This window comes from Scyliorhinus canicula, chromosome 4 (assembly GCF_902713615.1).
Source record: "Scyliorhinus canicula chromosome 4, sScyCan1.1, whole genome shotgun sequence".
NCBI classification, from domain to species: domain Eukaryota; kingdom Metazoa; phylum Chordata; class Chondrichthyes; order Carcharhiniformes; family Scyliorhinidae; genus Scyliorhinus; species Scyliorhinus canicula.
Window position 1 is genome coordinate 38,545,119 of NC_052149.1, and position 26,779 is coordinate 38,571,897.

At 44.7% G+C, this 26,779-nt stretch overlaps 1 protein-coding gene across 3 annotated transcripts in view; it reads left to right on the plus strand.

The window, feature by feature from the left end:
- Window positions 1-26,779, plus strand: part of kif2c (kinesin family member 2C) — a 97,578-nt gene that overhangs the window by 11,233 nt on the left and 59,566 nt on the right. For all 3 annotated transcript variants that reach the window (XM_038794068.1, XM_038794070.1, XM_038794069.1), the window contains exons 2-4: window positions 5,424-5,518; window positions 23,335-23,418; window positions 25,061-25,109. In XM_038794068.1, the coding sequence (XP_038649996.1) occupies window positions 5,424-5,518; window positions 23,335-23,418; window positions 25,061-25,109 (228 nt within the window). The remainder of the gene's footprint in view (window positions 1-5,423; window positions 5,519-23,334; window positions 23,419-25,060; window positions 25,110-26,779) is intronic.

Sequence of the window (26,779 nt, forward strand, 5' to 3'; positions counted from 1 at the left end):
AACCTGCCTTTCTCCATCGCGGAAGTCAGCACAGTAACCCGTGACTGCCACATCTGCGCCGAGTGCAAACCGCACTTCTACCGCCCCGAGCGCGCACACCTGATCAAAGCATCCCGCCCCTTCGAACGTCTCAGCATTGACTTCAAGGGCCCCTTCCCTCTAACAACCGCAACATTTACTTCCTGGTGGTAATTGACGAATTCTCCCACTTCCCCTTCGCCATTCCCTGCCCCGACATGACCACATCGGCCGTCATTAAGGCTCTCCTCTCAATCTTCTCCCTGTTCGGCTACCCCGCATACATACACAGCTATCGTGGGTCCTCCTTTATGAGCGACGAGCTGCGTCAATTCTTGCTCAACAGGGGCATTGCCTCTAGCAGGACGACCAGCTATAACCCCCGGGGTAACGGACAGGTCGAGCGGGAGAATGGTACCATCTGGAAGACCATTCTACTGGCCCTCTGGTCCAGAGATCTCCCTATTTCCCGATGGCAAGAGGTTATCCCCGATGCCCTACATTCTATCCGCTCACTCCTCTGTACCGCAACAAATCAGACACCTCATGAACGTCGTCTTGTTTTCCCCAGGAAGTCGTCCTCCGGATCCCCCCTCCCGACGTGGCTGGTCACCCCCAGACCCATCTTGCTCCGGAAGCATGTACGGGTGCACAAGTCCGACCCGTTGGTGGAACAAGTCCAGTTACTCCACGCTAACCCACAGTATGAGTACGTGGAGTACCCCGACGGTCGGCAGGACCTGGCACCCGCCGGCGTGCGGCCTTTCTTCCCCCCCCCCCCCCCCCCCCCCTCCTTTGTTTTTTTCCTCCCAGCGCCCCACTCGGGTCACCCCTTCCCCATCCATGGCGTCTCCACAGCCAGCTCGGGTGACGGAGACTATTCAAGGACCATCACTCCAGGACGTCAGCGGAACCACCACCATCGGCTGAACCGACGTCACCTCCTCCACTGCGGTGGTCTGCCAGAACGTCACGGGCCACAAAAAGACTGATCGAATCGATCTAAATTTCAACAGCTCCATGGACTTTGTTGGGACTTTGTGTAATATTGCTTATTGTCTGGGCCAGTGGAAAGCCGCCAAATTTAATAAAATAAAGGAGAGAAAATTTTTGTCCTCCCGGCTGCTACTCATATCACCAGTTCTCTCTGCCCGCCCCCGCCCCGGCTATCGTTGATCCCCCCCGGCTTCTTTCTCCGCAAGGGGTAAATGTGGTGATATGATTTGCATAGCTGCCTGCCATTGGTGCAGAACACCGGCTTACCATTGGTCCTGGTCGGTCATGTGCCTCCCGACCGATTGGTTGAGACTAGTCATATGACTGCTCTCCGATTGGTTGAGAGGCTGAGTTAACCACGCCTTCTTACCGAAGTATTAAATAGTCGAAGCGCCTGGCGGTCGTCCATTTTATTGTAGACAACCGCAGGGCTAAGTTCTAGCTTATTAAAGCTTAACTTTTGTAAAGCAACTCGTCTCTCGTGCAATTGATGGCTCATCACCCAGTCATTAACATTTTTATATTAAATTGAAGATTAAAAATCAACTTTTATAATAAACTGAACATTTGAGTCTTTTCTAGTTTGTATTCACAAGTATCACCTGAGTGGTGGTACGCTGTCTCTTCACCTCATGGATTTGGTATTCATTTGCTGTGAGTTGTCATGCTGTACTGACTATATCCATGTTGCTGATGTTGATACCTTTTGTTAATGCTATAGATGCTCCGTCTTCAAAGCATCTAACTCGGCTTGTTTATATTTGTGTGATCTTTCTTGCCTCAGATCAAAGAGTGCTTTTTGATCACTTAATCATAAGAGTGTACTCGGCCTTGTGATGCCTCCTATGTCTCGTGGTTTACTGCGATCAGCTACAACTGTTCACAACTGCTGAACTCTAGGTAGCAGGGCCATCTGTTTGCTGTTAATATTTCTACTTTGTGTCTCTCTGATTTTGGTGATGGCTGGCTGTTTAATCTCCGTCCCACCATATGCCATCAGCATGTTGCTACATCTCTCAAAGCATCATTCTTTGGATGCTTGTTTTCTTTCAAGCTTTCAGGAAAGATCTTCGTATAGTGTGACTGGGGTAATGGAATGTTGTGCTGGTATAAAGTTTCAGATTTGTGGTTTTGGACTTTGTTTCCCACTTTCTCGCTGATCTGACTGGCTGTGTAAATTTATATTCTCCAAGATCTGCCACATCCATGCATTTTGTGCAGTTGTATGATTCTTGTGTTTATTGTGTCCTCAAACTCTTCATCTTCCAGGATATGGATATTTTGCTTTTCTTTTCTCTGTTGTTGTGCCTCTGATAATTTGTTTAATCATCTTTCTTTATTCTGCTCATCTTTTTCCAGTGACTTTCCACAGCTCAGCAGTTTGACCTGCATACAGAGCATTTTTTTCTACCTATGAACCTAACATCCATAGCTTTTGAGCATCTTCTGTTTCTCCATGGTGTATATTTTTTTATTGCCGTTTCACTCCATGCACCTTGCTGCCTTTTCGTTGAAGATTAGTTGTTTGTGTAATCAGCATCTTCATCTGTTAGCTCATGGCTTCATGTGCTCTGGCAGTATCTGCAGCCTGAGGTGTTATTAGGTTGTCCTGTCCAATTGGACCTGGCACCTCCTGTGTGTGAACTGTGTTTATGTTTGCTGGTTACATTTCTCAATGTCTTCCAGGCTCAATACTTCCTACCTCGCATGAAATTCAGATCAGTGAATCTTACGGCTTGACTTTGGTTCGATGATCTAAATTTCTCACTTATCTGGGTTTTTGCCACACTCGCCACTGAATGCCAAGTCACACTTCATTAAAATTTCTGAAATGCCTCCACAGCATTTATCATGGGCAGCAACTGGGCATTCCTTGCAGCAGCAATTAGTGTGTGTGTGTGTTCCTAACTTTTTGGAATGATATACGGTCATGATCATTAAAATCTGCTTGGGGGCAGCACGGTGGCACAGTGGTTAGCACTGCTGCCTCATGGCACCAAGGTCCCAGGTTCAACCCCGGTTCGGGTCACTATCCGTGTGAAGTTTACAAATTCTCCCCGTGTTTGATTGGGTTTCGCCCCCACCATCCAAAGATGTGCAGGGTAGGTGGATTGGCCACACTAAAAATTGCCCCATAATTGGAAAAAATGACTTGGGTAGTCTTAAATTAATCTTTTTAAATTTTAAATCTGCTTGGGTTGCAGTCAAATGAATTGTTGTGAGCTTTGTTTCTTCTAATATTGTACCTAAAACTGGAAACATGGAAACCCGTGGGGCTTTTCACAGTAACTTCATTGAAGCGTACTTGTGACAATAAGGTATTATTATCCCAGTGCACTGCTTTTCTGAGGGAAATTGGATCATGTAACAGCAAGGCTGAATGTTCTAGAGAATGAGTCTTTTTTTTAACCAAAACCAGTGTTAGTTTTGACCTCCTGAGACAGCCTTCTTTGAGGCAAAAAAGGAAACCGCCTTCTTCGAGGCAAAGAAGGCTATGTCCAAAGTGGTGGGGATGAGGGTGGAGCCAAGCCTGAAAGTGGCAGTCTTCAGTGTATCAGACCAGCTAAATCTCTCCATGGGGAGGAGGGTGGACAGCCTTGCCTCCCTGATCGCCCACTGTAGAATCCTGCTCTGCAGACGGTCAGCAGTGTCACCTAAAGCTACAGACCGGCATCGGAATTTCTCCAAATGGAGAAAATCAAATTTGCCATCCAGGAGTCGGAAGATGGCTTCCTCAGAACATGGGAACCATCACCCAACTGTTCCAGGACCTGTTTGTGGCCAACGAGCATGCAAAAAAAATAATCAGTGGCAGTGACATGAGAAAAGAGCGAGATGGTGGGGGGGGGGGGGGGGGGGGGGGGGAACAGTGCAAGAGGGGTAGTCAAACACAGCTGAAAAGAAAGGGGAGCTGCAGAGAGGGGGAAAGGGGGGCAGGGAAGAAGGAAGGACAGGGGCAAAGAATTATAGAGGGGAGGCAAGACGAAGGAACGCAAACTGGAAGGAGAGCACGGGAAACGACCACAATAAACACTTCAGGACAATAGAGAGTAAGGAAGGAACGAAAGACGGCAGAGGCAAACACAACAGCGAAAATCGACCAGAAGAAGCAAGCAAGTAACATCAGGGGTGCTATCCAGGCACCCCACCCACCCTGTTTTGTTTTACTTATTCTGTAAGTATTTCTTCTTTTTTTAGAAACCGAAAAGGCCTCCCCTCCCCATGACAAGTATAACGTAATTGTCTTTCCGTTGCCATACACCTCCCCAGATTTTACTTTCCCACCCCTTTTTTATGTAGTGTTTTTGTTATCTCTTTTTGGTTTCTCTTATGTGTACATCTGTAAATATACCATGTATTTAAAAAATAAATATTCTTTTCAAAGTTTTGACCTCTTGATTCCAGAACCTAATTGTTGCTTCACTGAAGTGGTAAACTTGTTTTGAAGACTTCACCTGCTGAGATGCAGCTTGTACATCCTATTTGTTTGGGGACTTTAACCTGAAATGATAGTTGAGCTGTTTTATGATGTCACAATATCTTGCTTGTGATGGCATGAAGATTATGTGGGCTGTGTTGTCGGTCTGCATTTCTCACCCATCATCTAGCAAAGGCAAGCTCAATGTGTCTCCTTGGAATAGCTAAAGTGCTTTTGAAATCTTGGTAAGTAGTTCTCTAGAATGTCAAGTGAAGATGGTAAACTTTCAATGTCAAGATTGACAAATTTTAGTTAAAAATTCACTGATATTCAGATGCAGATATAGATATTATGTATCCTGTGGGTTGTGTTGCTGATGCAAAGCTCTCCGAAATAGGATATTCGATCAATATTTGTTACCAAATGTATGTAAACTTGAGTTTTAGTTGCATATGTATATATTGGAATAAGATTAAAAGCCTCATAGATTGCAGCTCGATTGAAGTCTTTATACATAGAAAACATCTATCACTTTTCAAAAGAAATATTGTTTTTAGTTGACAACTCTGGAACTCCAGGGACAGAGGATAGTCAGGGGGCAATCTGTGCTTGGAACCAGAGGACATTGCTAGGGTGTTGGACGAGTACTTCACATCTGCCTTTGAATTGTGATCCAGATTTTACTGCACATCTGTAGCAAAAGTCCTGCCAAGCAGTTCTATTCATCAATTTGTTGTTGCCCATAGCGAATGTGTATTTGTGGATAAGTTCATGTTTTTATGATGTTGCAGTGTGCATCTTAGAAACAGCCCACTCGTTTCAATTGCATACTTAAAGGCACCTTTTATAACCTGCACCTTGAGAAATAAATCAAAGAACATGTGAGAATGCCATTGGGAGAGGTGGCATTTTTATTTGATGTTGGGACAAGAGGTGTATTTAGCTTTTCCCCTGTAGCTCTTTTTAATTCACTTGGTTTATTTATTCACAGGGATGATACAAGATGCAAGTATAACTGAATTGTTTCCCGATAAATCTTCCGTAAGAGCCGAGTGGCTAGAAGACACCTTATGTAAGGCCAAGGAGGTAAGGGGATCTTCCCTTAGAAATGCGTATTTTGAGCTGCATTCTATTGAAAGATTGTGATAGTCTGGTCCATTTTTTTCTGAATAAATATCAAATTCTTGCTGTTTGATTTGAATCCCTGTTATGATATTAGAATGGAATGTTATTAGAATGGAAGTTGTCTGTCATTTGACTATTTGTGCTGGCGTTGCAGACCAACCTCTGGCCAAAGTTTCAGTCTGCTATTGAAACAGTCAAGCATTCCGCCCCCCCACTCTCCAAATACTCTCTCTTTGTAGAAAAAAAAGAGACCATACGGTGAAGTACGAACTGGAGTTGGGTTATTCTGGTTTGATTCTATATACACATAGATAAATGGCCACAACCGAGTGCTATTGCACTCCTCTAACCTTAATGAAGGGACATACTGTCATATGTGTTTCTTTTTAATTTATTTCCCAATCCAGCTAAGCACTGGTTTCCCATGGAGGATACCTTTTGTGACCCAAACATTCAGAACTTTGGGAAGGATCGGAGTGTGAGGACAGGTTTTTAATCCAACAAAGACTGATTTTTGACCTTCAGTTCAATTTTCTACTTCATTAAACATGCCTGTCTGACTCTAACTCTAGTTTCGGGCACCACTTGTGTTGAGTAACTATTAGTGCACTACTCTTCGTGGCTGCGTTAGTTTCCTCCGGGTGCTCCAGTTTCCTCCCAGAAATCCTGAAAGATGTGCGGTTAGGTAATTTGGATATTCTTCCTCGGTGTACCCAAACAGGTGCCAGATTGTGGCGACTAGAAGTAGCTTCATTGCAATATTAATGTAAGCCGACTTGTGACAAAGATTTTTTTTTAAACTATTCGCTTTACCCTACTATCCAATTCATCAGACTCATTTAATTCTTCCCAATTCTCTCTTCACCTCTGATGGTAATACATGATCTATATGTGATATGTTTGGTACTCTGGATCCGTGGAGACTGAGTTTACCTCAGCAGTAACACATACAGGCTACCAACACTTGAAATAGTACAACACTATTTTATTAAGCTAGAAACTGTTGAACATACTTTCACTGTGGGTCGACACTATGTTAGATCAAACTAAAGACCTATGCCTATCCTAGCCAGTCTATGCACTCAGTACATGGTGAAGATCTGTGCTGCAAGCTGTGAGCTCTGTCCTTCTAAGATGCTGCATCCCGAATGAGCGGGAAAACTGATGCCTTCTGTCTTTATAGTGAGTGTGCTCTAACTGGTGATTGGCTGCGGTGTTGTGTGCATTGATTGGTCTTGCTGTGTGTCAATCAGTGTGTGTCTGCACCATGATATACTGGTGTGTATATTATGACTATGTACAAACCTTATCTTTTTACGACCAATCATTTTGACCAATGTGCGAGAACCAGATTTTCACAACTTCTGGTGATCACTTCAGCTGCTTATGTTGATATTTTACTTTTCTGGTTCAACTTTACCCTTATCATGCCACTTTTCATTTGGTTCATTTGTCTTCTGTTAACTGCCAAATGTGGCTTTGGCGATGAAAACCTTGGTCTAAGCAGTCTTCTACGAAACAATCAAGCTGGCATTCTGCTGGTACAGGTTGAAAATCCCTTATCCAAAATTCTTGGGTGTGTGTATCCGATTTCAGAATATACTGCACGTGTGGTGCGTGTTGGGACCTGCGTATGTGCAGCGTATTCAAGTGCAGATCTCTGTTTTCAGGATTTCAGATAAGGGATGCTCAACTTGTAGTAACAACAAATGAGCATGCTTAATAATTTGTACTGTCTCTCCATTTAAAGTAGGGTTATTTGGTGGAATTCTAGTTGTCGGACACCATTTCCTCTGGGAACCCATAAGTAGCAAACCATCTATGACTTCGCTAGTTCAATTCGTCTGAACTCCCGCAATCCATTTCTATTTTTTTATTTTATTTTTTAAATTTAGAGTACCCAATTATTTTTTTCCAATTAAGAGGCAATTTGGTGTGGCCAAACATGTACATCTTTGGGTTGTGGGGTTGAAACCCACACAGACTCGAGGAGACTGTGCAAAGTCCGCACAGACAGTGACCCGGGGCTGGGATTGAACCGGGTCCTTGGCGCCGTAGGCAGCAGTGCTAATCACTGCATCACCATGCCGGCCCCTCAATCCATTTCCAATGACTGTCTCAATGAATTGCGACCTTCAAGTTCTGCAAATCTATGTACAGCAGTAGCCACGCTCTAACTGGTCATTTCCATGGTTGTAAAGGAACCAACGGTAACTTCTTTCCACTACTTGAGATAGAAGACACAGTTGTACACAGTGAAACAATGTAGAGTATGTTCCCTGCTGCCAAAGATAGCTTCTTCCTAGACTTTGTCAAGCTCATTCCTCCTAGGTGTTGATCATGAAGGTCACCTTGAAACTGTGATCAGTATTTTGTTAAGGAATTACAACTCTGACTCCTCACATTCTTGCACATTTATATGAAAAACAAATGGCCTGATTTTGAAATCCAGTACCACTGGCCACGCATATGAGATCTACATCCTTGCCAATACAATACAAAGTCCCTGCAAGTTTTATCGTCTAATGTCATCTGTTGTGACTGGCAAGTCAGGAAAAGTACATCTTCCCTGTTGGGCTCTACCCCCTGAGGGGATGGCAATCTAGATAACATACTGGTATTATAATAATCTTCTGGTCATTTGTACTTAATGTCATACTGATACGCAGACAAATTCAGAGCTCCTCTCTGCATTTGGGTTGCAGTTAGTGAGAACAAGAGACTTGGCTTATGATCCATTTTGATTGTGGGGGGAAAAAATGCCAATCTTCTTACTCCAAAAATAAAGACGCATTTTACTCCGCACTGGAAATTCCTGGCAGATAGTACACTAGAATGCTGACACCATCGTGGGTGTTTGGCAGGTTTTTATTGTGGTATTACAGGAGTCCTGATGTCAAAATTAAATTTTCACTCATCTCTTCTTTCAAATTCTGAAACTTCTTTCATTTTGCCAGTGCTTCTCTGCATATAACACATGGGCTTTGCCTCCTTATTTGCATTGTCATAATTGATAAAACCAGACCTCAAGAAATCATCTTTCTGCTTCTTCAGTTTTTTTTTTCCAGGGTTGTTAACCTGAGGCCCTGCCGCTCTACCCTGCCCTGAACTCTCCTGGGCAACCATCTCCAGATTCTGTGGTGAGATCCTCGAATAGGTGAACTGCCTATTTAAGTATCTGACCATTTCTTGCTTCATTGGTCTTCACAGTTCACTTGCCTTGATTGCCAGCAGCTGCAAAATCAAAGCAACTCTGCTCCGTTCTTTGGTGCCGAATATCCTTGGGTGGTGCTTCTTGTCAATTCACGTGACCTATTCTGCTGCTTCTGCATGGAAGACTGCACAAGCAGCCAAATCTTTATCTGCATTTAAAAGGTGGCAGCAGCCTCAATTCTCCATGTAAAAGCTGATGGTGGCTGTTCGGCCCTTCACCTGCGATTGGGACCACCCCGGGAACATGATGACAATCATGCCATCTTTCGTTTATGAATTTTGTTTCTATGCAAAAAAAAAAAAGCTCACTCCAATTCTGCTAATCAGCTTCTCCCCAACGAGGCTGGTTTTTCTCACCCATCACTCTTTTGGTAATTTTGCACATTCGTTCTTGTACATGACTGGAACCGACACTTCGCATTTGGGGGGGATTTCTCTCCTCTAACTTCTAATTTCTTCAGTTGATGCTGACATCTTTTTGATGGTGTGGTGATTTCTGGAATTGTGCTAACAGATGCACTGTGTTGACCTGTATATTTACCAGAGCTCCATCTAACCCTACGTGGGCTATAATGCCTTGCAAGTTTCCTTGTGCTTTGGATTTTATGGGTTTCGACCAATCCCTTGTCGACCATCTGCAGTGACCACTGTTTCTTCCAGCCAGTGTTTTCTCTGCTCACATTTGCTCAATATCCTGTGGCAAAATTAGCCCACCTTCACAAATGGACAATTCTGTGCCCAGTGTTGGCTTAAGTGCTGGTATTAGGGCCTTCTGCATACTGAGCTACAGCTTATCTAATTCAGCAAAGCACTGTCAGTGGTTAACTTTCTCTCATGCTGCCATGTCCATGGACAATTCTGTTTGGCAAGCTATGTCAAAAGTTAACTTTTGATAATGTCAGAAACTTGCTGTGAATGCACACTGGTCATGCAAAGCCCTTCAATTCTCAAAATTACAATGGATGGACAGCTTTTGCAAAATCACTATGATCTCTCCAATGTCCTCGGGCAACTAATTCCAAACTAATAGGCTTTCAGCGATCTCCAATGGCTTGGGGCTAGTGCTGCTAAAGATTACAACAGATGTGACTTCTGGTTTTACACTGGCAAATAAATTCTTGTGCTTCAGTCAGAAATATCCACCCGGTTTCTTTTTTTTGCCCATTGCCTGGTTAACGGGTTAAGTTTTATCAGGAAAGTCAAGAATATTAAGCAGTGAAATACATCTACCCACTCCACACATGCTAGAAGACATTAGACTATCCCTGTTGATGCAACTATCTTCAAAGGTCAGTCCACCCATGTGTACAAACAACCTTTCGACTAAGAGTGGATTTTTGACGCTATTCCTCAGTAAAAAGCTCCAGTTCTGCTACGCTAGGAGCTTCTCGTGGGACAAAAGAAATAAGGCAGGAGTCGGCCATTCAGCATTTTGAGCCTGCTCCACCACTCAAATAGATCACAACTGATCATCTACCTCTGCCATTTTTCCACACATCCATTTGATGGCATTAGTATCCATAAACCTTATCGCTTTCTGCCTTTTAATTTGCTCAATGATCGTAACTAGCCCCCTTGATTAGAGAATTCCAAAGATGCCCCTCACCCCTTGATTAGAGAATTCCAAAGATGCCCCTCACCTCTGTCTTTAAATGGCCTTCCCTGGTTCTAGACTCACTCGCCAGGGGAAACATCCTTTTCATATTGTTATTTAAAATATTTTTATTCTCCATAGTTTCTTCATTTTCACTTTACAAAAACAACCCCAACAATAAATAGAGACAATTTCTCTCCCTCTTTCCCCCCCCCCCCCTCCCCCCCCCCCCCCCCCCCCCAGCAGTCAACAGTAACCAACTCACAAAAGTGCATAACGAGCTGTACACCAAAACAGCACGGTAGCACAGTGGTTAACACTGTTGCTTCACAACTCCAGGGTCCCAGGTTCAATTCCCGTCTTTGGTCAATGTCTGTGCAGAGTCTGCACTCTCTCCCTGTGTCTGTGGGTTTCTTCCGGGTACTCCAGTTTTGTCCCACAGTCCAAAGAACATAAGAACTAGGAGCAGGAGTAGGCCATCTGACCCCTCGAGCCTGCTCAGCCATTCAATTAGATCATGGCTGATCTTTTGTGGACTCAGCTCCACTTTCCGGCCCGAACACCATAACCCTTAATCCCTTTATTCTTCAAAAAACTATCTATCTTTACCTTAAAAACATGTAATGAAGGAGCCTCAACTGCTTCACTGGGCAAGGAATTCCATAGATTCACAACTCTTTGGGTGAAGAAGTTCCTCCTAAACTCAGTCCTAAATCTACTTCCCCTTATTTTGAGGCTATGTCCCCTAGTTCTGCTTTCACCCGCCAGTGGAAACAACCTGCCTGCATCTATCCTATCTATTCCCTTCATAGTTTTCAATGTTTCTATAAGATCCCCCCTCATCCTTCTAAATTCCAACGAGTACAGTCCCAGTCTACTCAACCTCTCCTCATAATCCAACCCCTTCAGCTCTGGGATTAACCTAGTGAATCTCCTCTGCACACCCTCCAGCGCCAGTACGTCCTTTCTCAAGTAAGGAGACCAAAACTGAACACAATACTCCAGGTGTGGCCTCACTAACACCGTATACAATTGCAACATAACCTCCCTAGTCTTAAACTCCGTCCCTCTAGCAATGAAGGACAAAATTCCATTTGCCTTCTTAATCACCTGTTGCACCTGTAAACCAACCTTCTGTGACTCATGCACTAGCACACCCAAGTCTCTCTGCACAGCGGCATGCTTTAGTATTTTATCGTTTAAATAATAATCCCGTTTGCTGTTATTTCTACCAAAATGGATAACCTCACATTTGTCAACATTGTATTCCATCTGCCAGACCCTAGCCCATTCACTTAACCTATCCAAATCGCTCTGCAGACTTCCAGTATCCTCTGCACTTTTTGCTTTACCACCATCTTAGTGTCATCTGCAAACTTGGACACATTGCCCTTGGTCCCCAACTCCAAATCATCTATGTAAATTGTGAACAATTGTGGGCCCAACACGGATCCCTGAGGGACACCACTAGCTACTGATTGCCAACCAGAGAAACACCCATTAATCCCAACTCTTTGCTTTCTATTAATTAACCAATCCTCTATCCATGCTACTACTTTACCCTTAATGCCATGCATCTTTATCTTATGCAGCAACCTTTTGTGTGGCACCTTGTCAAAGGCTTTCTGGAAATCCAGATATACCACATCCATTGGCTCCCCGTTATCTACTGCACTGGTAATGTCCTCAAAAAATTCCACTAAATTAGTTAGGCATGACCTGCCCTTTATGAACCCATGCTGCGTCTGCCCAATGGGACAATTTCTATCCAGATGCCTCGCTATTTCTTCCTTGATGATCGATTCCAGCATCTTCCCTACTACCGAAGTTAAACTCACTGGCCTATAATTTCCTGCTTTCTGCCTACCTCCTTTTCTTTTTTATAAATTTTTTTTATTGAGTTTTCATATTTTATATATGACAAATTACAAGTTATTAGAGAGAGAGAGAAAAAAAAAAGGAAAACACAAATTTAACATGAATATTTACAGGTAAGCATCTTCATAACAATAATTGTGGCCGCCCCCTTTAGCCAGCATACATATTTTACATTCCCCAATATGGCCGAGGCACATGTTTATAGGCATTTATTTATAGTTTGGTTTTGGGCCTTGGCTTGCCATCAAACCCCCATACCGAGCCCCGATTCCCGTCCATTTTCCCCTGGTTCTTGGCCACCCGACTATTCTTCCTCATGTACGTTGGCCACAAACAGGTCCCGGAACAGTTGCATGAATGGCTCCCACGTTCTGTGGAAGCCGTCGTCCGACCCTCTGATGGCGAATTTGATTTTCTCCATTTGGAGAGATTCCGAGAGGTCGGACAGCCAGTCTGCAGCTCTGGGTGGTGCTGCTGACCGCCAGCCAAACAGGATTCTACGGCGGGCAATCAGGCAGGCAAAGGCAAGGGCGTCCGCCCTCCTCCCCAGGTATAGATCTGGCTGGTCTGAAACCCCGAAGACCGCCACTATCGGGCATGGCTCCACCCTCACCCCCACCACTTTGGACATAGCCTCGAAGAAGGCTGTCCAGTACTCCACAAGTCTGGGGCAAGACCAGAACATGTGGGCGTGGTTGGCCGGGCCTCTCTGGCACCGCTCACATTTGTCCTCCACCTCCGGGAAGAACCTACTCATACGGTTTCTCGTTAAGTGGGCTCTATGTACCACTTTTAGTTGCGTCAGGCTGAGCCTTGCGCACGTGGCGGTGGAGTTGACCCTATGCAGTGCTGCGCTCCAGAGTCCCCACCCTATCTCCATCCCCAGGTCGTCCTCCCATTTCCTTCTTGTTGCGTCCAGTACGGTGTCGTCCCTATCTACCAGTCGGTCATACATGTCACTACAGTTCCCTTTCTCTAGGATACTTGCGTCCAGTAGGTCTTCCAATAGTGTCTGTCGTGGCGGTTGTGGGTACGTCCTTGTCTCCTTTCGTAGGAAGTTTTTGAGCTGCAGGTACCGTAGCTCGTTCCCCCCAGCTAGCTGAAATTTCTCTGTCAGTTCGTCCAGTGTTGCGATCCTGTCGTCCGTGTATAGGTCCCTGACTGTCGGTGTCCCCCCGTCCTGCCTCCACCTTTTGAAGGTGGCGTCGGTCAGTGCTGGTTTGAATCTATGGTTGTTGCAGATGGGAGCCTTGTCCGACATTTTGTACAGGCCAAATTGCTGCCGCAGTTGGTTCCAGGATTGGAGGGTGGCTGTCACCACTGGGCTGGTGGAGTGTTTTTTGGGTGGGGATGGGAGTGCTGCCGTGGCGAGGGCCCGGAGGGAGGTTCCCATGCAGGAGGCCTCCTCCGCACGCACCCACTCGGCTTCTGGCTCCTGGATCCATCCCCTTACTCGCTCGGCTGTTGCCGCCCAGTGGTAGAATTGTAGATTCGGGAGGGCTAGCCCCCCCCTGGATTTTGTTTTTTGTATGACCTTCTTTGGGATCCTAGCATTTTTACCCCCCCATACGAACGCCATGATATGTTTGTCCAGCGCTTTGTAAAAGGCCTTGGGGATGTAGATCGGAATGGATCTAAACAGGAAAAGGAACCTGGGCAGTACGTTCATTTTGATCGTCTGGACTCTCCCCGCGAGGGAGAGCGGGAGTGTGTTCCATCTTTGCAGGTCCTTTTTAACTTCCTCCGTCAGGCTGGTGAGGTTCCATTTGTGGATCCCTTTCCAGTCATGGGCTATTTCGATCCCCAGGTAGCGGAATTTATTTCGGGCTTGTTTGAACGGCAGCCCCTTTAGTGCTGCCCCCCCCCCCCCCACCCCCCCCCCCCCCCCCCCTTGCGGGTGTACTGGGAAGATCTCACTTTTGCTCATGTTGAGTTTGTAGCCCGAGAAGGCTCCAAACTCTTTCAGGAGCGCTATGATTCCGTCCATGCTGCTTTGTGGGTCCGAGATATAGAGGAGCAGATCATCCGCATAGAGTGAGACTCTGTGCTCTCTACCTCCCCTTCGGATCCCCCTCCAATTTTTTGCTGCCCTGAGCGCGATTGCTAGCGGTTCGATTGCTAGTGCGAACAGCAGTGGGGACAGTGGGCATCCTTGTCTGGTGCCCCTGTGCAGCTGGAATTATTGGGACCTACCTCCTTTTTTAAACAGTGGTGTCACGTTTGCTAATTTCCAATCCACCGGGACCACCCCAGAGTCTAGTGAATTTCGGTAAATTATCACTAGTGCATCTGCAATTTCCCTAGCCATCTCTTTTAGCACTCTGGGATGCATTCCATCAGGGCCAGGAGACTTGTCTATCTTTAGCCCCATTAGCTTGCCCATCACTACCTCCTTAGTGATATAATACTCTCAAGGTCCTCACCTGTCATAGCCTCATTTCTATCAGTCGCTGGCATGTTATTTGTGTCTTCCACTGTGAAGACCGACCCAAAAAACCTGTTCAGTTCCTCAGCCATTTCCTCATTTCCCATTATTAAAACTCCCTTCTCATCCTCTAAAGGACCAATATTTACCTTAGCCACTCTTTTTTGTTTTATATATTTGTAAAAACTTTTACTGTCTGTTTTTATATTCTGAGCAAGTTTACTCTCATACTCTATCTTACTCTTTATAGCTTTTTTAGTAGCTTTCTGTTGCCCCCTAAAGATTTCCCAGTCCTCTAATCTCCCAGCAATCTTTGCCACTTTATATGCTTTTTCCTTCAATTTGATACTCTCCCTTATTTCCTTAGATATCCACGGTCGGTTTTCCCTCTTTCTACCGTCCTTCCTTTTTGTTGGTATAAACCTTTGCTGAGCACTGTGAAAAATCACTTGGAAGGTTCTCCACTGTTCCTCAACTGTTCCACCATAAAGTCTTTGCTCCCAGTCTACCTTAGCTAGTTCTTCTCTCATCCCCTTGTAATCTCCTTTGTTTAAACACAAAACACTAGTATTTGATTTTACTTTCTCACCCTCCATCTGTATTTTAAATTCCACCATATTGTGATCGCTCCTTCCGAGAGGATCCCTAACTATGAGATCATGAATCAATCCTGTCTCATTACACAGGACCAGATCTAGGACCGCTTGTTCCCTCGTAGGTACCATTACATACTGTTCTAGGAAACTATTGCGGATACATTCTATAAACTCCTCCTCAAGGTTGCCTTGACCGACCTGGTTAAACCAATCGACATGTAGATTAAAATCCCCCATGATAACTGCTGTACCATTTCTACATGCATCAGTTATTTCTTTGTTTATTGCCTGCCCCACCATAACGTTACTATTTGGTGGCCGATAGACTACTCCTATCAGTGACTTTTTCGCCTTACTATTCCTGATTTCCACCCAAATGGATTCAACCTTATCCTCCATAGCACCGATGTCATCCCTAACTATTGCCCGGATGTCATCCTTAAATAACAGAGCAACACCACCTCCCTTACCATCCACTCTGTCCTTCCGAATAGTTTGATACCCTCTGATATTTAACTCCCAGTCGTGACCATCCTTTAACCATGTTTCAGTAATGGCCACTAAATCATAGTCATTTACGATGATTTGTGCCATCAACTCATTTACTTTATTCCGAATACTACGAGCATTCAGGTAAAGTACACTTGTGTTGTGTTTTTTATGTGTGCAGTTAGGTGGATTGGCCATGTTAAATTGCCCTTGTAAAAATATTAGGTGGCTTTACTGGGATAGGGTGGAGGTGTGAGCATAAAGGGACCAGTGCAGACTCGATGGGCCAAATGGCCTCCTTCTGCACTGTGAATTCTATGAATTGTAGAAACCCTCCTTCGCCCCACCCCCAAAGCTCACACTTCACCTTCTCTGGGGTCAAATACTCCCCCCTCCCGCCATGCCGAGGCACAGTGTGGAGAGGCTGACCCAACGGGACCCTTTTACGAGCGATCAGTGAGGTGAAGGCTAAAACATTGGCTCCCGTCTGCAACTCAGGCTGGTCCGAATATGGCTTCCAAGGGACAATATGCAAGAACCCCAAGATTGTGCTGAATACCATCCTCCACAACATTTCCATTTTTGGACAGGACCAAACATATGAATGTGGTTCGCCTTTCTCTTTCTCTTTCTCCTTCCCCCCCCCCCAAGGTCCTCCTCCCACTTTGCCTTAATCCCCTCCATAGACACCCTATCCTCCAGGATAGATTGTCGAAACAACCCCTCCTCTCCAGCCCTCTGCTGACAGTGCTGGCGCTTTCAGGAAGGTCGGAAAACCTTTCTTGCAAAATCCGGAACATGAGGTGCCTAAACCTTTCTCCTGCGCCAACCCATATTTGTCTCCCAACTTCTCCAGGTTAGCAAATTGCCCACCAGAAACAAATCCTTAATTTCCTTGATCCCCTTCTTATCCCATCTCCAAAACCTTGCTTCTATCCTCCCCGGTTCAAACCCATTGCTCCCCCAACCCAGATCCCAGCTTAAAAGACAGGCAGGCACTTTAAATAAAAACAAGAATCACAGCAAAACATTCATTTTAACTGCCTGCCCCGCCAATGTCAGAGGGAGGTTACCCGCCTGAACAGATCAGCCTTCCCACCAAACTAGTAAAATTATATTTTCTGAGCCCTTCCCAATCCCAGGCCACCTGCACCCCTAAGTAACTAAAGGGGGTTGCTGGCAAACAGAATGGCAGTCCTCCACTCCCGGCTGGAAGACCCTCTCTCTTGCCTAAATTCAATTTATACCCTGATGTCCCAAATCTCCGGAGAAGCTCCAATGTACTTGCCACAGATGTGCTTGGTTCCGGGATATACAATAGCAGGTCATCCGTGTATAAGGACACCTTATACTCCAACAAACCCCCCCCCCCCTTCCCCTTTACTATCCCCTTCCACAGTTCCGAGCTCCTTAGCACGATGGCCAAGGGCTCTATACCCAATGCAAACAACAGGGGGTACATAGAGCACCCCTGCCTCGTACCTGGTGCACTGCAAAGTACCCAGAGTTCATGCTGTTAGTGCAAACACTCTGCATCAGTTCCTTGTACAACAGCCGCACCACGCCACCAGCCTTGACCCAATTCCAAATCTCTCCAATATCGTCATTAAACCCCACTCTACGTCAATCAAACGTCTTCTCTGTATCCAGTGCCACCACCACTCCGTCTCCTTTCCCTCTGCCAGAGAGACAGGACCACATTCCGTAATCTCCATGTTCGAGAACCGCTGCCTTCACAAACCCTGTATGATCCTTCACAAACCCTGTATGATCCTTCCCAATCACCTTTGAAGACATCGCTCCAGCCTTGATGCCACACCTTTGCTAATATCTTGGCATCTACATTCAATAGGGATAGGGACCTATATGACCCCTACTCCACTGGATTCTTATCCTTTAGCAGCAGCAAAATCAAAGCCTACCCATTGTCTGCTGCAGGACATCCCTGTCTATCGCATCCTCAAACATTCCCACCACAACCTTCAGAGCCAGCAAAACGGTCAACTGCAAAAATGTCCCCCGTGCAGTTAACCCCACATTCCTCGATCACCTTCTCAATCTTATCGCAAAAGCTCTGAACTCACCAGCAACCCCACGTCCATTCTCCACCCCGGCTTCTGGACCATCCCCTTCTCCAGCACCACATCAATCCAATGGGGAGCATGGTCCAAAATCACTATATTGCTGAGTACTCGGACCTCCTTACTCCAGCCAATAGCACCTTCCCCACCATGGGGGGAAAAAAGTCTATCCTGGAGTGCACCTTGTGTTGTGGGGAGAAAAATGAATGCTCCCGTTCCCTTGGGTGTAAGCCCCCCCCCCCCCCCATTAACACGTGGGTCCCCCCATTAACACGTGGGTCCCCCCATTAACACGTGGGTCCCCCCATTAACACGTGGGTCCCCCCATTAACACGTGGGTATCCAAATCAGGAATGGTACCCAACAACCTCTTCACAAACCCATGTCATCCCATTTGCTGTCATAAACACTCACCATTGCCACTAACCTCCAGTATAGTGCCCCTGTCATTATTACGTACCTGATCCCCTGGCCTGCATCTGAAGCCTCGCCCTCTTGCGCCTCGCCCTCTTGCGCCCCCCCCCCCCCCCCCAATACCACAACCACCGGAGCTCTGCTATCGAACCCCGAGTGGAAAACCTGCCTCACCTGGTCCTTCACCCTCTGTTGGGTCTCCTGTAACTTCATTACGTCTGCCTTTAAATTCTTTAGTGTGCTCAGTCGGCCTCGTGCCCTCCATCCCATCAGGCAGGCTTACAATTCGTACATTCTGCTGCCTCAACCTGTTCTCCAGGTCCTCCACCTTGGCTCCAAGTCCTTTGTTGGCCTCCACCACCCTTCCCAGCTCCTTGTCCATCGAGGTTAACTGTTCACTGTGCTGCTCCAGAGCTTCCTCTACCTCTTACAACTTCTCTGCTTGCTCTACCTCTTCGACATTGCCACCTTCACTGGGGCAATCGCCTCCTGCACCAACTCCTTCATAACAGCCATCGTCTTTTTCCGCAGCACCTTCACGTGCTGAGCAAACTGCCTCTAATTCCCCAACCATCCCCTCGGTCAGTTTCCACTGCGTGAGGTGTGTGGCTCCACCCAGCAATCTAGCTTCCGCCATCTTTCCTGCTGCCGGGCTGACCTGTTCACTCGACAGCGAACGTTCTCTCGCCCCCTTCTTCCCAGCAGCTTTCTTCTGGGTCTTGGACATTCCCCACCTTCCTTATGCTTTTAGCACCAGCTTGTTCAAAAAACTGCCCCTGAAGCCGGGCATTAAACTCTTAAAAACAGCTTCAAGCAGGAGCCCCCCAACGTGCAACTTCATCGGCGTGCCCCCACTGAAAGTCCATCCTTTCCATATATACCCAATCACTTTAAGAATAAGTTTCAATGAAATCACACCTCATTCTTTTGAAACTATAGGCCCAGTTTCCTCAACCTCTCCACTAACTCAAGGACTCGGTTAGTTAACCGCACACGTTTATGGAAAGTACATCCTTCGTTGATTCCATGTGTGGTCAAGGCTGTATACAATTGCAGCAAAACCACTTTGCACCTGAACTCAAATCCCCTTTTGCAAGGCAAACATAGCTTTTGCCTTCCTAACTGCTTGCTAGCTATTAGTGATTCATGAACAAGGCCACTCCGATACCTTTGGACATCAACACTCCTCATTTAAGAAATGCTTTGTCTTTTTGATTTTGGATACTTTGCATTATATTTCATCAGCCATGTTCTTTCCCAGTCACTTAGCCTGCCCAAATGCCCTTGAAGCCACCCCGCATCCTCCTCGACTTACATTCCCCCTAGTTTAATGTTATCAATAAATTTGGAAATATTGCAATTGGTCCGTTTTGTATAAATTATGGACAGCTGTAGTCCCAGCACTGACAGCTGCCATCCTGTGAATGATCTGTTCATTCCTGTTCATTCTGCCTGTTAACCAATTCGTAATCAAAATCAATATATTTTCCCCAATCCCATGTATTCTAATTTTGTTTTTTACTAACCTCCTGTGTGGAATCTCAAATTCTGAAATTCCAAATATACATCCACACTGGTTCTCATTTGTCTGTGCTACAAGTAAGATCCTCAAAGTCCAAAAGGTTTGTCAAACACAATCCCCTTTCATAAATCCATGTTGACTGTGTCTGTGCCCAATCAGTCATAATTTTTGAAGTGTTTAGCTGTCACGTGATTTTATAATAGATGTAGCATCGCCTACTAATGTTAAGTTAACAGGCCTGGAGTTCTCCATTCTCTCCTTCCCTCCTTTTTAACAGAGTACATTTGCTCCTTTCCAGTCTGCAGGAACCTATCTAGAACGTTAATCTTTTAGAAAATCTTTATTATTGTCACAAGTAGGCTTACATTAACACTGCAATGAAGCCACTGTGAAAATCCCATCGTCGCCACACTTCCGGTACACTAAGGGAGAATTCAGAATGTCCAATTCACCTAATAAGCACGTCTTATTGGACTTGTGGGAGGATAGACCTGGAAGCACATATGAACGAGGAACAGGAGTAGGTCATTCGACTCTTTGAACCTGCTCTGCCATTTGATAAGATCATGGCTGATCTGATTATGATCTCGACTCCACTTTCTTCTCTATCCCTATACCCTTGCATTCTTGACTAACAATCTAACTCGGCCTTAAAAAATTCAAATGACTTATCGCTACCCACCTCTGTGATATCTTTTTTTCAGCATCTACCCTGTCAAATCCACTTAGGATCTTTGTATGTTTCAGTAAGATCGTCTTTTGTTCTTCCAAACACTAATATAGGCCCAGCCTTTCCCCTCCTCTTGAATTTTGCTCCTCCTTCCCTTTCATTTCGGATTTACAATTATTTCTGGGATGTTATCTGCGTCTTCTACAGTGAAGACAGACACAAAATATCTGTTCATCTGCAATTTCCTTATTTTCCATTATTAATTCCCTAAATCCTTTTTCTCTCAAGATCAATCAATACTCACTTTTTTTTTTAAAAAAACACATTTGTAATTTTCAGTCCTTTGCTTTTTAAAAATATTCTGTCCAATCTTCTGGCCTGTAACTAATCTTTGCGGAGTTCAATTTTATGCTATCTTTAATTACTTTAGTTAACCATGGATGGTGCATCTTTCTCTGGAGATTTTTGTTCTCACTGGAATGTATTGTGAAATAACCCCTAATTGTCTGTCACTGCATCTCTACTTGCCTATCCCTTAACCTAATTTCCCAATTCACTTTAGCCAGTTTTGACTTCATAACCCTCAAAACACTAGTCTTAGTCTTTATCTTATCCACCTCAAGTGTCGAGTGTGTCGATAGGGGGAATATTGGAACTGCTTAGAGTTCGGGTCTTTCTTGGGGTACAAACTAAATCTAGACAAGAGTGAGCATTTTGTGGTGTCTCGGCCAGGGGGGGGCTGCCATTCTGTAGGGCAGAGACTCTCTACCTCTGGGTGCAAGTTGCACGGGGGTTGGCGGGGTGGGGCTCCGCAGGTACAACATTCCTAGTTTGGTGGGGAGAGTGAAAGTTGATACACTCTCCCGGGGAAATACTTGGAGTCCGGTAAGAATAGCTTCATTGAAAATTTGGAGGCAGTTTCGCCAATCTGGTTGGGGGAACAGGAATCGGGAGAAACACAGATTTGAGCCAGGGAAGTGGGATGGAAATTTTCGGAAATGGGAGGAGAAGGGGATTAAGACAGTAAAAGATTTGTTTCTTCGGGGTCGGTTTGCAGGATTGAAGGAGCTGGAAGTGAAGTATGGGCTGGAGCAGGGGAAAATGTTTAAATACATGCAGGCTCGAGATTTTGTCAGAAAGGAGATGGAGCTTCCTGGTGGAGCTGGCCTCCACATTGCTGGAGGAGGTGCTGACGACAGGAGGAATGGAGAAGGGGGTAGTGTTGGCGGTTTACAGAGCTATTTTGGAGAGAAGGCACCACTGGAAGGGATCAAAGCAAAGTGGGAGGAAGAGTTGATAGAGGATATGGAGGAGGGGTTCTAGTGTGAGATGTTCCAGAGAGTGCATGCTTCCACCTCGTGCGTGAGGTTGGGGCTGATACAGCTGAAGGTGGTATACAGAGCGCACCTCACGAGGGCAAGTATGAGCTGATTCTTTGAAGGAGTAGATGATGTGTGTGAATGCTGTGGGGGGGAGCCCCGCTAATCACATTGATATGTTTTTGTCCTGTCCAAAACTAGAGGATTACTGGAAGGAGGTTTTTAGGGTAATTTCTGAAGTGTTGCACGTGAAACTGGACCAGGGACCCTGGGAGGCCATACTCTGGGTGTCGGACCAGCCAGGGTTGGAAACAGATCGGAGGCAGATGTTGTAGCCTTCACCTTGTTGATTGCCTGAAGGTGGATCGTGATGGGTTGGAGAGCAACCTCTCCACCCTGTGTCCTGGCGTGGCGGGGGACTTGTTGGAATTCTTGACTCCTGGGAAGGTTAAGTTTGAACTGAGGGGAAGGATGGAGTGGTTCTGCAATTCATGGGCATTATTCATTATGCACTTTCAAGAACTGGATAACATCGAACATTAGTTTGGGGGTGGGGGGGGGGGGGTGGTAGGAGGGTTGGGGGTAGGGGTGATACTAAATTGTGCAGTCTGGAGGTAATCAGCAATCGAACACCAGATAACTTCAAAGAGCCGTTTATTTACCGCGGGGATGTAGCAAATTTCTCTTAGTTACAGTTGACTATATATTCTTACAAAACCCATCAAGCCTTTCAATCATGAGTCATACAATTAGCTCATTACGCCCCTCCTTTATGTAATTATTTTCTTCCCATCATTAGTAATACAGTTAGTTTCATAGCATAGTAATTCTTTATCAAAAGTCCTGAAGAGTGACTCTTCCCCCGGCTGTGTTTCGTTCCCACCACAGATTCTCTGATTTTTTAAACTTGACCAAACTCTCATTCCATTTCCCATTAAGCTCTGATTCTAACTTGAGCCAAACTCTCAGGGGGGCTGTGTGTGTTACTGGCGACTGTGGGTGATCACTAATTCCATTTTGTTTGTGTGAACATGTGGGCTAATGTTTGGGGTTTGGTGGGAGGATGGGATCGTTGTTATTGATATGGGAATTGACATATTTGTTACTGTTTATTGTTTATTGGTGGGTGTAAATTTATGAGAAAATGTGAAAAAGGAGGATGTAGTACCCTCAATAACGACGCAAGAGAGTAGAACGGTAAAGAAGGCTTTAATAAGCTAAGAACTGGCCTGATGCCGAGACGGATGCTTACTGGGTGCTGCTTACAGTGCGGCCCCTTATATATGACTCCCTGGTGGGCGGAGCCAGAGTCCCCCAGGATTCCAAGCCTGGTCTTAAAGGGGACATCACCTTGCATGATAAGGGCACAGTAACCATTCATCAGAGGAGAATAAAAAATATTTAATAAAAGATATCTAATATTGGTTTTGATCTAGAGATTGATCTTCTCAAGTGTGCTTCACTTACAAAGCAGCTGTTGGTCTGTTTTATTTTTCAGAAGCAATAACTTTTTTTGTAATGTCTGCCAAACAGTTTTGATGCATAATAATTCTGGATTTGTTTCTCTTGCCTTTAGATTGACATTGAAAGCTTACTATTGTTAAATCCTCAATTAGTAGAGAAGATGCCACCTTCACACCTGCCAAGAAGAAACTCTAGGGTAAGTTTTAAATCCATGTGTATTTATCCTTGGTTTACCAATAATTTCTCCAAAAAATGGAAATAAAATGCAAAAACTAATAGTGGGCAAATGCAAAAGTGTGAAGTTAATAGAAATACAAGTCTTTCCCACCTCCCCCAATCCCTCAGTATTGACACCACTGCTTTTCTTGATTGATGGATGTGCACGACACAATATAATTGTGAACAACCCTAAACTTGGAAATATTGTGAACTGTGAGGAGGATAGTGATTCTCTTCAAAAGGACATTGGCTGGGAATAGGCTGACGTGCACAGAAGTGTGAAGTGATTCATTTTCATCAGAAGAACAAGGGAAAGTTTTTTTTAAAATATAAAGGGTACAATTCAAAAGTGGGTGTCGGAACAGAGAGAACTGGCGGTATAAGCAGAAATTGCTGTGAAGATGGCAGAACAGGTTGGCATATGGGATCCTAGTCATTATGGGCATAAGATATAAAATCAAGGATGTTATGGTGAACCTCAATGAAACATTAATTTGGCCTCGACCAGAGTATAGTGCCAAATTCTGGGCACCCACACTTGAGGATGTGTTTGCATCAGTGATGGTGCAGTAAAGATTTAAACGTATTTTTCTGGACGTGAGAAATGAGTTAACAATGGATAGATTGGCGAAGCTCCGGATGCTTTCATTGGAGGAAAACAGTCCTGTACCAGGGATGCCTTTTTAAAGGGTGGTTGTGACCAACTTCCAGCTCATAGTTTGCCCCTGGGCATCATGCCTATCCTTCCCCAATTGGATAACTGCGCTCATTTCCTCTGCTGTTGGCTGCCTTCCTGGTGGGTAGCCATTAATTGGATAAAAGATGCATCATCAGGTGTCTTTCAAAAGCCGCAGTGGGAGTCAGGGCTGCAACCACACATCTCTGAGCAATGTAATATTCAATGTTATATATGTTGCTATTAGCTTCTGTCTTTCCATGTATGCCGTCTCGAGGCATAACTTTTCATTTCTTCCTGTGGAACAATAAGCTCTAGTCTTTTTCTCCTGCATGCAAAAAAATTTCACCTAAGATGTTAAGTATAGTCGAACTCTAGGTTTATCTTGCTTTTGGCCTGCTTCCTCTGGTCCCATACAGGGCATTGAGTTTATAATATATATTTTTTAATACTTAACTAGCCTGTGTGGGGGACATACCTCTGCCTGGATTTTTTTTTTAAATCTTGTTATTTCATCTAACTAAATATTTTGCATGGCTATATATTCAGCTGGGCCGAAAGCTCAAATAACACCCAGAAGGAACAACTTTGCTCAATTTCACTTTGCCAACGCTTCACTCACAATCATTCAAATTGAGTCTTTCCAAATTTTTTCTCTCTCTCTCTCTCTCTCTGCGAATCAGCTGCTGATTGTAAGCATAATCCTGACCTGGATTAATTTGCATTCTGCATGAAGAAGTAACTTAATCATGAGAAAGACATTGTTTAACCTATTTTGTGCTGAGAGTGAATGTGATTTCTAGTTTTGTACAAGTGCAGTATGGTTTTTCATTCAATTTTGCCTGCAAGCTATTGTTTTTTGATATGGAAAAACAAAAATGTTCACTGCCTTTCCCATTGCAAGATTCATAATGGATGCTGAGAAAATAATTCTCTTCTTCAGGTCCCAAGACGTGAATCAGCACTGCCAAGAAATGGAGTCGGAAAGGAAAGTGAGTTAAACTTTACAAGCAAATGCTGATGACTCCCAAAAGTAGTAATCAAGCAAAACATTCAACATTAGAATTTGTTCATGATTGAGAGTTATAGAATTTACAGTGCAGAAAGGTCATTCGGCCCATCAAGTCTACACTGGCCCTTGGAAAGAGCGCCCTATTTAAGCCCATGCCACCACTCTATCCCAGTAACCCCACCTAACCTCTTGGATACTAAGGCAATTTAGCATGGCCAATCCACCTAACCTGTACATCTTTGGACTGTGGGAGGGAACCAGAGCACCTGGAAGAAACCCCCACAGACGCTGGGAGAATGTGCAAACTCCACACAGTCACCCGAGCCCGGAATTGAATCTGGGTGCCTGGAGCTGTGACGCAGCAGTGCTAACCAGTGTGCCACGGCGATGCTCCAGTTAAAAAGAAAGTTGGCAGATTCTTTCCTCAATATTAAATGGATATTTTAATCACCTTTGATAGAACAGGCTGGATATGATCCATGGAAGGAATGTGCAAAATTGCTTAGTTCATTGAATATTTTTATTACCAACTGTAAAAGGAGTTGGGGATGGATGGCGGAAGGGAGAGAGAGCAGCCAACAGGGTTTTGAAACTTTCACAGGGCACTCTTCAGAACAATTCTTTGGTTTTGGTTAACAAAACAAAACGCTAAGCTATAATGTTTTGAACAATTATCACTTCTATTGAAAGAAAATTTTAATAATATTTTCCTACTAACTGTGCCTTTAAAACCAGATGAAATTGTGGGCAGATGAATGGCAGCTGAAATATAATATGGGCAATAAGTGCTGGCCTATCCAACATGTCAACATCCAAAAACTAAAGTTGACAATCCTTGGGGCTAGGATAGCTTGATTTGCTGGTGGCTGAAGGAGCTGATCTGCCACAGGTGCTTCATGTGAGCTGGTTGTTGTTTTCAGTATCTTGTTTTAAAACTGCTGTGGCCACTGGGAAAAGAAACCTTGTAGCAAAATTATTTTTTTTAAAAAGCTAATGAAAAGTCTATTATAATTGGAACCTGAGGGGATGCGGTTGTTATGACCAGCTGTAGAGCAGTCAAATACCTCTCCTCATTTTTCTACTCCTTCTAACCCCCTTGGTTGACCACAACAGGTTTTTGTTTGAAAAGGATATACTTGCTAATTTAGTGAGTACTTGACTGTTGTGTTTGCGCATTGATCACAAAAGAACCAATGTTTAATTGAATTTGACAAAGGCGTTTGACTCTTAGATTGGTTTAAAATAATATGGTCCAATTTTCACTCATCCAGTTCACAAGCACAAATATCGATTTTAAAGTCAGGAGGGTGTGGTGGCAAAATACCAAGTGATGTCCAAAAGATTAGGCAGGGTTACGTGGATAGAGGGGAGGCCTGACCCTAGTTGATCTGCCCTTTGGTTGGTGCAGACTTGATGGGCTGAATGGCCACATCCTGCACTGTAAGGATTCTGAGGGACCTCACTTCAGCCTTCTCTCAGTATCTCAGCCGCTTGTCACCATTTCTGCAGAGAGTGCAACTGCTTAAATATTGTGTCACATGACATCCTCTCTCCAGTTGCTCAGGGGATTCAAATAAGATCATTGTCAGTATTCCGAAGATTAGATTATATCTGGGAGATTCTCTTTGTCAGGGCCCACTGTTTAAGTGA